Below are 13,288 nucleotides of genomic sequence, written 5' to 3'. Positions count from 1 at the left end.
ATGTTGTTAGGGGAATTCCCTTCTAATAAAAATATTCGATATCCTTATATTCTATACCCTGTCACTAAAAAGGATGTTAAATACGCCCTAAAGGCCAGCAATGTAAATCTCACCTGCTTTCAGCTGACACTGCAAACACATTAATGTGTGACCAAAATGTGTTTTTCACCTCATCTGTTGCTCAAGGGCAAAAAGGGGAAGTGTAAGTTTGTCAAATAGTGCCTGTGTGTTTATGTGACATAAGAAGTGGTGCTTTGTTTTTTTTAAAGACCTGAAATATTATACATTGCCACATAACCCGTTCCGCACCATTTGTGCCACAGACATGAATTTAGTGTCAAATCACTGAGGACGAGGAAGAGGCTTGGGAAAGAGGTGTGCTAATACTTTTCTAAATAATCAGACCTGCGCTTTTTACTTGATTGACTTATTGAAGGGCGATCTGACCGAATGCCTATAGATCAGAATATCACAGAGACTTGTTGGTGGGCTCTTTCGAACTACCCTAGCAACACCTTAGTAACCACACAGAACATCCAAGCAACACCTTTAGAGTGTCCAGAACACTATATTCCAGAGTTTTTCAAAGGTAGATATTTAGACATGTATTTATAAAAAAAAAATCATATTTTCCCCACAGATCCCCTTGCGCTCCCAAAATTTTTGCAATATTCTACAGTTTTGTGGCATTTCATTTTTCGCCACTTATACTGGTCAAGGTTTCTTGCTCGTTCATGTTAATTTTCCTTGTAACTAGTATTGTTACATTTAAAGGGATACTCCACTTTTTTTGGAAATACGCTCATTTTACAACTCCCCCAGAGTCAAACTGTTGAGTTTCACCGTTTTTGAATCCGATCAGCCGATTTCCAGTTCTGGCGGTACCACTTTTAGCATAGCTTAGCATACATCATTAAAGTGCACAAGACCATTAGCATTTCTAAAAAAAAAAATGACCAAAGTGTTTTGATATTTTTCCTATTGAAAAACTTGACTCTGCTGTAGTTACATCATGCATTAAGACCGACGGAAAATGTAAAGTTGCAATTTTCTAGGCTGATATGACTAGGAACTATACTCTCATTCCTGCGTAATAATCAGGAAACTTCACTGTCGCACCATGAGTGCAGCAGGCGCAATGTTATGACGCAGCATCTGAAAATATTGCCCAGCCTCCAACGTGACCGGGACTAAGTTTGTGTAGTCATCGCGCCTGCTGCACTCATGGCACGTCAGTGAAGTTTCCTGATTATTACGCAGGAATGAGAGTATAGTTCCTAGTCATATCAGCCTAGAAATTCGCAACTTTACATTTTCCGTCTGTCTTAGTGCACGATGTAACTAGAGAAGAGTCAAGTTTTAAATGGGAAAAATATCGAAACACTTTGGTAATATTTTGGAAGAAATGCTAATGGTCTTGTGCACTTCAATGATGCATGCTAAGCTATGCTAAAAGTGGTACCGCCAGAACCGGAGATCGGCTGAATGGATTCAAAAATGGTAAAACTCAACAGTTTAACTCTGGGGGAGTTGTAAAATGAGCATATTTCCAAAAAAAAAAAGTGGAGTATCCCTTTAAAAAACAACACTGTTTTCCATGATATGGCTTCTTTAAATGACTTTGGTTTTCAAGGACACAATGATATAGTTTATGAATCCACAACTTTTCAGACCAAACCATTATACTAAGCTACATCACCAGAAACAATACATTACTTATTCTGGACAGTTTTAAGTGCTGTCAGATGTGTGAATTTGACATGACACACACAGTGCTTCACTTCCTACACAAATATTAGCCACTGACAGCAAACAGATATAAGGGTGTGCTCACACTTGTAGTTCATTTGCTTGGTTCGCTTGGTCCAGACCAGGCCAATTAGTCCTGGTTCGCTTGGCGTTAGGAATAGGGATATGTTCACACCCTGATTGGTCAGCTTTTATTACATTTTCGCGAATAACTCGAACATCCAAAACATGACAAAAAAAAATAATAATTATACGTGAGCATTCTGTTGTTTTTAGGGTCTCATATTTCTGTTTTTGGTTTGTTTACATGTCTATGGTCCATGTTACATTCATATTTAATTCGAACCGCTTGTTTGGTGGCAGCAAGGTTCACACGTTCGGCAGCGTTCACACGTTCAAATGAACCGCTCAAACAGAGCAATCACACCAGGGTTCATTTTATTCAAACTAAACATGCCAAGTGTGAACAACACACCCTTACACCACATTGTGACTCTCACATTTTAGTTTAATAGTATTTTAATCTGTTTAAAAACTAAAAATGTGTGCTGACTTTCAGAAAAGTATGAAAACTGTGGAATCCCCCAATCATATTATAACCAGTGTTGGGAGTAACGCATTACAAAAGTAATACATTACAGTAACATATTACTTTTTGCTGTAACGCAGTAGTGTAAGGCATTACTAATCAATTTTCAGTAATATTTTACTCGTTACATGTTCAGTGAGGCTTGTATTACAGTTGTATTACAGTGTATTGTCTGTTTTTACCTCTTAAAGGCAACAGACTATGTGAAAGTTTTAAAGCAGTCTTTTAGTGCCAGTTCAGAGCGGTCGCGTCTGTAACATTGTTTTTTCCTCATAAATGCGAACACGAAAACTAAAATAAAATGAATATTTTAAGTTCTATGGAGACTGGAGAGCCAACCCTTCCTCGTCCGATTTGCGCAGTGTAATTCACAGAATTACAAAAAATATATTTTGCCTCCTATTTTTTTGTCACGCATGAATGTGCGTCTTTTCCCTAATATTAAAAATAAAACATAGACTGATATTTGTCTAATGTCTGCAGTCCTTTAAGGAAGTAGCCTATATACGTTTCAATACATGTATTTTCTGAGAATTTTTATTTCAAGTTTTGACTGCAAATGTAATGTCCATAATGCTGGACTTCCCCAATTTTAAATAATTTATCCTCAACTAGTTTTGTGGTGTAGGTCTACGTATTTTATAATGTTAACTTCAAATAATACTAATAGCCTAATTTAAAGATAAGGCAGCATTGGATATGGACGGTAAGGAGAATAACGCTGGGAGTTGGAAGAGGTGTGTCGCGATTCTGTAGGTTCGTGGATCTGAGTCGTGTGGCGAATCGCGATTTCGGTTTCATATTGCATATCGTTACAGCCCCAAAGTTAAGTTCTACTTAGTTATTTTGGTGAAAGTAACTCAAAAGTAATACATGAGTAATGTAACGCATTACAATTCTGAGACAGTAATATTGTAAGGTAATGAATTACTTTTAAATAACAGTAACAAGTAATACCTAATGTATTACAGTTTGGAAGTAACTTGCACAACACTGATTATAACCATTGAATATGTTCTGATTAGCTGTCATCGTGCCAAATTGCACAGCATTCTTGCTTTCATTGTGGACAGATCATTTACTTGCTGCAACAAACTTGTCATGTTGCAACATGCCATTACACACAGTAAGACTGCTACAACTGTTTTGTATAAGAACTGAAAACATGATGATGTGTTGTAAAGAGTCCAGTTAAATGAATGCAGAGTGCCATTCTAATATAAAACTGTTAGAACAGAATATAAAGCATTTCACTTGTTCTGTAAAATAAGACGAGCTCAATGTTATGTACTCAGTGGTTTTATCTGTTTTTAGCATCTTGCAACATCCTGTCTTAATTTGAATCATAAATTGCATCACCAGGCATAGGTTATATTGGGGCTTATCTAAACATTGTATTTAACAACAGAGTTCTCCCTATAATCATGTTTGAGCAAGTAAAACTCTCACATGCTATAAGTTTTGGCATTAATGGTGTTGGATACTCTGTGTTTGTGCATGTCATATGTGCACTAAAGTTTGTGGAACAATGTCTGTTTTCTTCAGGGCGTTAATGCAGCTGGTAACGGTGGCATACAGACTTTAATGCCTATCTCAGCAATGTACCAGTTGGACATTGTGCTGAAAAGAGGAAACAACCTTGCCATTCGAGACAGAGGTGGTAAGATCTGCAATTTTAATGCTCATGTTGTTATGTTACTGTAAATATGCGTTTACTGTCCGGGAAATGTGTTTTACGTTGTATCTATAAGCTATTTAAATGTTCAATAGTTGTTTAATCAGTATGTTGCAATCAAAACTTTATATGTTTCAGGAACAAGTGACCCATATGTGAAGTTCAAAATAGCTGGTAAAGAAGTTTTCCGCAGTAAAATCATACACAAGAACCTTAACCCGGTTTGGGACGAGCGTGTTTGCCTGATAGTGGACAATTTACAGGAGCCTCTATATATTAAGGTAACAAATACAGCTTTTATTGCTAAATGCTGATAGATCACCCATATATTGCTTGTTTTTCCGTGTTTCCAGCATAGTGTAGTTCAAAAACTGAATGAATAACTCTTATGAGCCGTTTCATTTTAGTGAATTAAAAACATACAGCTTGAACAGTGTTTTCCGAAACCTGAATTAATGACGCTCATGAGGCGATTCCTTTTAATGAATCAAAAATATACCGAGTGATTGACTCTGAGATGGTTCGTTTTAGCGAATTAAAAATATACGGCGTTACCGGTGTAGTCTGATTCCTAAATCAATGACTCTAATGAGGTGGTTTGTTTTAGTGAATCAAAAGCCTATTGCTCGACCAGTGTAGTCCGATTTCCGAATAAATTACTCTTATTAGTCTTTTTAGTTAATCAAAAAGGTACTGTGCCTGTGCAGCCTGTTCTGTCCAATTCCCGAACAAATGACTCGTTTTAGTGAATCAAAAACACTGATTTTGGAAATTCAGGATTCCTAAAAAAATGACTCTCATGAGCTGGTCCTTTTTAGCGAAACATTACTGCACGAACAATATAAGGCACTTCCAATACAATATTACTTATTTTACTTCCAATACAATATTACTTATTCCAATACAATATTACTTATTAAGTCCCCTGTAGTAAATAATTAGATCCCTTAAAACTCTTTGATCACCTGAATAACTTAAATGTTCTTTCCTTGTTTTTTCATGCCTTAAAATAGCTTGAATGTACCTCTACACCTTTGCCTCGGTTCTATGAATATGCAAATTAGCCCCGCCTCAACTCAGCTCAGAGATCCACTCGTTGACGATCACACTGTGATCTGATTGGTTACAGTTTGCGACGTCTGAAACACCAGCGATTTCAAACCGTGTTTTTGAGACTGTCCTTGGTTCACTGCAGTTGTAGCCCTCAAACCGTATTCACTTTATAGCCCTTAATCCGGTAATTTTGGACAAATGTGGGCACAGAGGACTCAGGTGTGATCCTAATTTTTATTTATTATAAATGTTATATCATTGTCTTCGATAAAGTTTTGTCTATCCATTTATGGTGTTTTTATTTTATTTTGGGGGTATTTTTGAATTTATTTACTTCAAAAAGTACCATATTTTCTATGTAAATTATGCTTATTTTTATGTTTTATTTTTTTAAATTTTTTTAACTACATTAAAATATTATTCCAATAAGTTCTTAGAGATAAAACCTAAAGATGAAGTGACTTTGCTGTCACCTGGTGTCTTATTTTGGCTTATTTTAGAATGCTCTCTAAATTACAGTTTTTCCCATTCATTTCTATGGGTGCCTATTTTTGACCCAAATACAAGATTAAGGAGTTTTTATTTTTCACCCACTTAACATTGTAGAATTGAGTCAAAAAAAAAAATGTGTGTGTTCAGGAGGCAAACTTAGGAAAAGTAGCCAAGTCTTGTACCGCTCAGATCAAGGGAAGTATTTTTTAAAAATAAATCAAAATTATTTTGCCCACATTTGTCCAGAATACGGTTTTAGGGTTAAGGAGAAAATACTCAGCGATTGTGTGGACTTGAGAATTTGCACATGGTTTGTCTTAAAGCGTTAAAAACACCACATAGAAGAATAAAGAACATTAATAGATTGATTTTCACCACAAGTGCACTTTAATGAATTGAAAAGTCAGAGGATTTGTCAGTCAGAGGAGTTAATCTGACTTGTTTATTGAACGACAAGTTATAAATTGGATTTCATTTACGCTAAAAACTGATTAAAAAGGTGTTAACATCTTTTGGAATAAAAACAGTCTTGTCTGATCTATGTGGTCAACTGAAATCTAGGATGATCTCTGATGTATTTCTTCCTTTAAAGGAGTAGTTCACTTTAAAAAAAACTTTTGCTGATAATTTACTCACCCCCATGTCATTCAAGATATCCATGTCTTTCTTTCTTTAGTCGAAAAGAAATTAAGGTTTTTGATGAAAACATTCCAGGATTTTTCTCAATATAATGCACTTTACTGGGACCCAAACAGTTCTAGGTCCAAATGAGAGTTTCAGTACAAACTGCAAACTGTTCGAAAGGCTTTAAATGATTTCAGACGATGAATAAGGGTCTTATCAAGTGAAACGATCGCTCATTAAAAAAAAAAAATATAACAAAGTTTACGTTTTATAAGCACAAATGGTCGCCTTGCTCTTTTCTGTTCTGTTCGTAACTCTCCAGTTCAAACTCGTTTATCAAATGAACAAATCTTTTTTTCGTGTCATTTGGTTCATTCAACGAATGAAATGAACGAGTTGACTCGGGAAAAGATTCGTCCATTTTGATGAACGAGTTCGAACAGGAGAGTCACGAACGCACATGACAGAACAGAGCAAGGCAACCATTTGAGCTTATAAAACTTAAACTTTGTTATTTAAAAAAAAAATCATTTTAACATTTTTAAATAACGATTTTTAAATCGTTTCGCTTGATAAGACCCTTATTCATCGTCTGGAATCGTTTAAAGCCCTTTGAACAGTTTGCATTTTGCACTGAAACTGTCTTTTGGACCTTGAACCGTTTGGTTCCCATAAAAATGCTGGAATGTTTTCATCAAAAATCTTAATTTCTTTTCGACTGAAGAAAGAATGACATGGATATCGTGGATGACATGGGGGTGAGTAAATTATCAGCAAAAGTTTTTTTTTAAAAAGTGAACTACTCCTTTAAAGGGATACTTCACCCAAAAATTTAATTCTGTCATCATTTACTCACCCTCAAGTTGTTTCAAACCTGTATGAGTTTCTTTCTTCTGCTGAACCCAAAGGAAGATATTTGGAAGAAAGATTGGAACCAAACAGTTGTTTGGCACCATTGACTTGAAAAAAAAAATACTCTAGAAGTCAATGGTGCCAAAGTTCTTCCTTTGCGTTCACCAGAAGAAAGAAACTCATAAAGGTTTGCAACAACTTGAGGGTGAGTAAATGATGACAGAATTTTCATGTTTGGGTGGAGTATCCCTTAAAGAATTTTCCCTCTTGCAATCTATTTTAGGTGTTTGACTATGATTTTGGCCTTCAAGATGATTTCATGGGCTCAGCTTACCTCTATCTTGAGTCTCTGGAGCACTTGAGGTATCATGTCTTCATTATTACTGAAATTATATAAGATTTCAAGTTTTTGTCTCAAATGAATACATTTTAAATTAGCATCAAAACAGTGTTCAAATGTATTAGCTAACTATCTAGAGTAGTTTTATGAAATGAATGGTGACAAGGTTATTTTTGCTAATGTTCTGTTGTTTTCTATAAGAGTTTATATAATGACATAAAGCTGGGCCCGAGATGGGTCTTGCGCATGTTGCCCACTTGGGTCCGGCCTAGTACCAAGTGCAATCCTACATGAAATTAATCTGGGAAATTAACATGGGGCCATTATGTAACCCGCGGACAATCCTACATGGGGCCCATTTTTCCAGCTCATTTAATACCCAGATGGGCCCCACATACAAATGTTGGCTGGGTAATTCTGTGGATGCAAAGTTACTGATGCATTGTAAAGTATAGTGACAAGCATACTTAAGTTGTCATCCATTATTATTTTAATGACTTAAAGTGTCCTTAAAATTTGGCTGGTCATAGGCGGCCACAATGTGATTGTAAACAGATTTATAAAAAAGTTCTATACTTTTATTTAGGTGTTAAACTACTTATAATGGTTGTCATAACAAGCCATGTTTTTGTCACAGACCTCTTGATGTTCGGTTGGACCTTCAAGATCCTCACTGCCCTGATCAGGACCTGGGCTCTTTGGAGCTGGCAGTCACTCTGTTCCCAAGAAGCACAGAGGACAGAGAGGCCCTCAGACAGGCGGTGAGACTCATTTGGCAGATTAATGTTGTTTAATACTTGTTAAAGTTGGGGAAGAGGAAATCTGCCAGCAAACCCTCAACATGCATCCAAAAAGACTTAATTCTGACACATTCGCAAACCTCACATTTGTTTCACACTTTTCTCTTGAGACTGTAGAAACTATATCTAGCTGTCAGCAAGTTAAAAAAAGAGTTTTAATTTCAATTTTGGAACCTTCCAAAGATTATGAAAATGTAGTGCCAAAACATACGGATAACATTTTCTTTCTTTCAGTGAGAGGTACAGACAATATTCATCATTATTATCTAATGTTGGAATATAGCTTTGAAGGACAACTCCGGCGCAAAATGAACCTTTGGTCTAATTACACATTGCTACCTAGTCAACCGTTATCTGAGATTTGTTTTCATGATTGCCGAATGTAAATAGTTTTATTTCTAAAAACAGTTTAGCCTATAACGCTAGTATAATGCTAGTATATAGGGCATAGAGTAATGACAAATAAAAATCGCTTGTTATGACCACTAACAAGGCTCAAAATAGCCCCACACCAACACGACAGCATAACAAGGGTCCCTACATTCAAACCGAAGCATTGAGAACTTTGTCATTGTCCATACAGTTTAATAAGAAGATATTTTATAGACACAGTCAACTTCGCGAATACAGGAAGAAGCCATCTTTGAAAAATAGTCTCTACCAGTCGATCTACGAACGCCAATCCAAGTGCGCTGAACTGTGCAGAATCTCATATGGTCCGTTGTTTCCAGAAGAAACACAAACACAAACCGTTTACTTCTCTTCAATATGTACACGTAGCCTACTGTTCGCGCTCACCTTATCACCTTATTCACATCTCTCCAGCGCACTTGGATCGGCGTTCGTAGATCGACTGGTCGAGACTATTTTTCCAAGATGGCTTCTTCCTGTATTCGCGAAGTTGACCATGTGTATAAAATATCTGCTTATTAAACTCTATGGACACTGACAAAGTTCTCAATGCTTCGGTTTGAATGTAGGGACCCTTATTATGCTGTCGTGTTAGTGTGGGGCTATTTTGAGCCTTGTTAGTGGTAATAACAAGCGATTTTTATTTGTCATTACTCTGTGCCGTATATACTAGCATTATACTAGCGTTATAGGCTAAACTGTTTTTAGAGATAATACTATTTACATTCGGCAATCATGAAAACAAATCTCAGATAACGGTTGACTAGGTAACAATGTGTAATTAGACTTAAGGTTTATTTAGCGCCGGAGTTGTCCTTTAATAAATGCTTGAAGCTAGAAGAATAGATATACAGTTGGTGCCAGAATGAATCTACTACGGGACATGCTTGATGTTAAAGGGCACCTATTATGGAAAATTCACTTTTACATGGTGTTTGAACATAAATGTGTGTTGGCAGTGTGTGAGCAAAACCACCCAAGAATGATAAAAATCCACCCAGTGGCCTTTTTTACAATCTTAATAAATCATATGCACCGTCTCAGAACGAACTGTTCTAAGATTCAGCACTTTGTGACGTAGAATTGAGCAAGGGGTTTGATTGACAGTGTGGTTGTGGCATAGACCCTGCCCCCGCCCGAAACATAAGTGTTATGTTGTGGGATGGGATGTAATTATGACATACATAGAAGTTTTCACTTATTTCCGACATCAGAGCCACTGAAAACTCAGTGGATGTATTGTATTTTGGAAGTTTAAGAGGCGCCTTTCCTTCGTAAATAAGTTTATGATTGAGCAAATCATTTTCTGACTGACTGTTTTGTGAACGAGGGTCAGTTGAAAGCAGGTCTTGCTTCAAAGTTAATCCTCAAGTGTGGATCGTCGTCTACTGTTTGCGATCCAACGGCACCAACAGTACACTCTCAGAAAAAAAGGTACAAAAGCTGTCACTGGGGCTGTACCTTTTCAAAAGGTACACTTTTGTACCCAAAGGCTGCATATTGGTACCTTAGTGGTACATATTAGCACCTAAAATGTACATATTACCACCTAAAATGTACATATTAGTACCTGAATATACATATTAGCACCTAAAATGTACACATTAGCACTTAAAATGTACATATTAGCACCTAAAATGTACATATTAGCACCTAAAATGTACATATTAGGACCTAAAATGGACATATTAGCTCCTGAAATGTACATATTAGCACCGAAAATGTACATATTAGTACCTAAAATGTACATATTAGTACCTTAGTGGTACATATTAGCACCTAAAATGTACATATTAGCACCTAAAATGTTTGTACATATTAGTACCTGAATATACATATTAGCTCCTGAAATGGACATATTAGCACCGAAAATGTACATATTAGCACCTAAAATGTACATATTAGCTCCTGAAATGGACATATTATCACCTAAAATGTACTTAGCACCTTAAATGTACATATTAGTACCTAAATGTACATATTAGCACCTAAAATGTACATATTAACACTTAAAATGTACATATTAGCACCTAAAATGGACAAAAGTTTACCTTTTGAAAAGGTACAGCCCCAGTGACAGCTTTTGTACCTTTTTTCTGAGAGTGTAAGTGTATTTTATGATTTTTGAGCAAATAGTCATTTCAGTCACTGTCAGCCAATTCAACAACAAATGCATCTAAAGTTGTCGTCGTAGGATGTCTGTGTATATACTTAATTTGAACCTTGTTTGTATAGTGTGTAACCATACGTTTATAAATATATATATTTTTAAAGATATTGTATTAAAAACTGCATATGTTCTTGTTCTGTAAGCTAGCCATCTTCTCACATTTGCCACAGAAGCACCTGTATGACAAGTAAACATGACGCAGCAGGTCCCTCGCATAAATGTAATTTCACTTGTACGCAGCAAACTTTATCACAGTATGTGTAGTTTCAAAAAATTGCGCCAACGCCATAATTTCAAAGGGGACGCGATTACAACTCTATAAGTACATAAATGTATCAAATAACCATACCGAGACGTACTGGTCCATTCTCATTTGTGTTTATTCTGCCGGAGTCTCTTCGTCATCTGGGTCTGATCAGAGACTATTTATTTATTCCGATTCAAACATGTAAGGCTGAATGACATTCAAAACAGCAGGTCTCTCACTCTCTCAGCCCTTCTGCTGACCGACTGCCATAGGTATCAAGTTACGCCCTCATCCAAAGGCAGGGCGGGGATATGCAGCTCATTTGCATTTAAGGTTGTATACACCAAAACAGGTCATTTTTAAACAGGCCCCGTTTAAATGACAATTTCAAATGGTTATAATAAATTAACTGTGGGGTATTTTGAGCTCAAACTTCAAAAATACATTCTGGGGACACCCAAGACCAATATTACATCTTGTAAAAAGGGGCATAATAGGTGCCCTTTAAAAAGTGTTCATTAAAAGCCCATTAAGCTGCGAAACTTGACTGTTCCTTAAGCCTTGTTAATAGCTTTGTTACAAGCAACAACATTTTAGACTTTGGTCATATCGCCTACTCTTAATTGTGTTCGATAATTATTATTATTATGATATTATATTATGATTATGATTTGTTTTTCATAATCCAGCAGCCCTAACATCTAGTCGTCTTGCTTTAGGAAACACGTATACTCTGTCTTACCATTCAAAGGTTTGGGGTTAGTACATCTTTTATGTATACTTTTATATAGGATGCATTCAATTAATCAATAACAGTAACAACATTTGTAATGTTACAAAATATTTATATTTCAAATAAATGCTGTTCTTTTGAACTCTCAATATGGTTCCCACAAAATCATTAAGCAGCACAACTGTTTTCAACGTTATAATAAACGTTTCTTGAGCAGGAAATCATCATATTAGAATGATTTCTGAAGGATCATGTGACACTGAAGACTGGAGTAATGATGCTGTTATTTCAATCGAAATAATATTTCACAGTATTACAGTTTGTACTGTATTTTTGATCAAATAAAATCAGCTTGGTGAGAATAAGAGACTTATTTTATATAATAAAACAATAAAAAATCTTACTGACCCTAACTTTTGAATGGTAGTCTATATACTAAACAGTATTCATTGTGTACATTTGAAATAATAGTGTACTACATTCTACGCTGCTTTTTAATTCTCTGTGCATCATCCAGTTATCCAGTAGAAAATGGTTATTTTCTATTTTTAATCCATTTTATGTAAAAGTCACACTGAACCGTGCAAGATCAAGACAAGCATTAGGAATACAGTACCAAAAAACTGCATACTGTACACACTGTCTGCATAATTATTCAAGTAGTATGCAAGTCCAAAATGACCCAAATGTGCTCTTTGAGAGATACTGTACTGGGATGAAGAGATGTTGTGCTGTCTGCATAATGCATGAAATGACTTTAAATTAGACATTAGAAACCTTCTGTACTGGGTGAGAACGCATTGAAATTCACATGGTGTTCCACCAGCAGATCAAACAACAGTCTGATGGGCGACATCGATCATAAGGGTCAGAGCGCAAGACCAGAAGATGCGTCTTGATCGGATATACAGTACAAAATAGCATGGTGTCAATCAAAGCGTCTCCACCTCCATCCTGCTCTCCTGTTTATACGCTGATTTCACGCAGCCGCCATTTTGAAATGGCTCTGGTGGGAAGAATACTTTTTTTTATACTTGTTTAGACCATATACAGTGCAGTTCATTTATAAATAACATGATTTTTGTAGTCATAAAATTATTGTGGTAGTGTTGTCTATCTGTAACTTAAGGGGTTCTTCCCAGTGGAGCCTCGCTTTTGATTTCAAAATGGCGACTGCGTGAAATCAGCGTTTACGGTAACACATGACCTGCTCTGTTATTTTTGTAGACCATGCTACTGAGGAAAAGCTGGAAGGGATGCATTAAGGTAAAAAAGCAAGAGTGTTTGCCCCTAAATTCTCTGACAGGCTGCTGTGTAAACCATCCCACATGCTGTATCTGCTCTATTAGAAATGACGTTTATGCAAAATGGATGGTCTGTTCGAAGAGGATTTGGTTTGTGTGCAATGCCGAACAGAGTCCTAAATATCAGATACGAGTCAGAATTGCAGCGGTCTGGTCAGAGGATCCATTAGATGCCGCAGTCATGCATCTGTCAGGGTGATGGGCCATGCCTTTTTGTAGACATTTGCATTTCATGCTTTGGTGACCCAA

The 13,288-nt window shown here is 36.3% G+C and overlaps 1 protein-coding gene across 4 annotated transcripts in view; it reads left to right on the top strand.

The window, feature by feature from the left end:
* mctp1b (multiple C2 domains, transmembrane 1b) overlaps window positions 1-13,288 on the top strand; it is a 44,010-nt gene that overhangs the window by 6,035 nt on the left and 24,687 nt on the right. For 3 of the 4 annotated variants that reach the window (XM_039677669.2, XM_039677668.2, XM_039677671.2), the window contains exons 2-5: window positions 3,884-3,998; window positions 4,152-4,294; window positions 7,318-7,397; window positions 8,012-8,135. In XM_039677669.2, the coding sequence (XP_039533603.2) occupies window positions 3,884-3,998; window positions 4,152-4,294; window positions 7,318-7,397; window positions 8,012-8,135 (462 nt within the window). Of the gene's footprint in view, window positions 1-3,883; window positions 3,999-4,151; window positions 4,295-7,317; window positions 7,398-8,011; window positions 8,136-12,962; window positions 13,002-13,288 lie in introns of all 4 variants that reach the window. The other variant, XM_089126134.1, reaches the window with a different exon arrangement.

Source organism: Pimephales promelas, chromosome 23 (assembly GCF_988280905.1).
Source record: "Pimephales promelas chromosome 23, fPimPro1.hap1.1, whole genome shotgun sequence".
In the NCBI taxonomy this organism is placed as follows: Eukaryota; Metazoa; Chordata; class Actinopteri; order Cypriniformes; family Leuciscidae; genus Pimephales; species Pimephales promelas.
The sequence above is the reverse complement of the archived record's forward strand: the minus strand, read 5'-3'. Positions and strand labels throughout refer to the sequence as shown.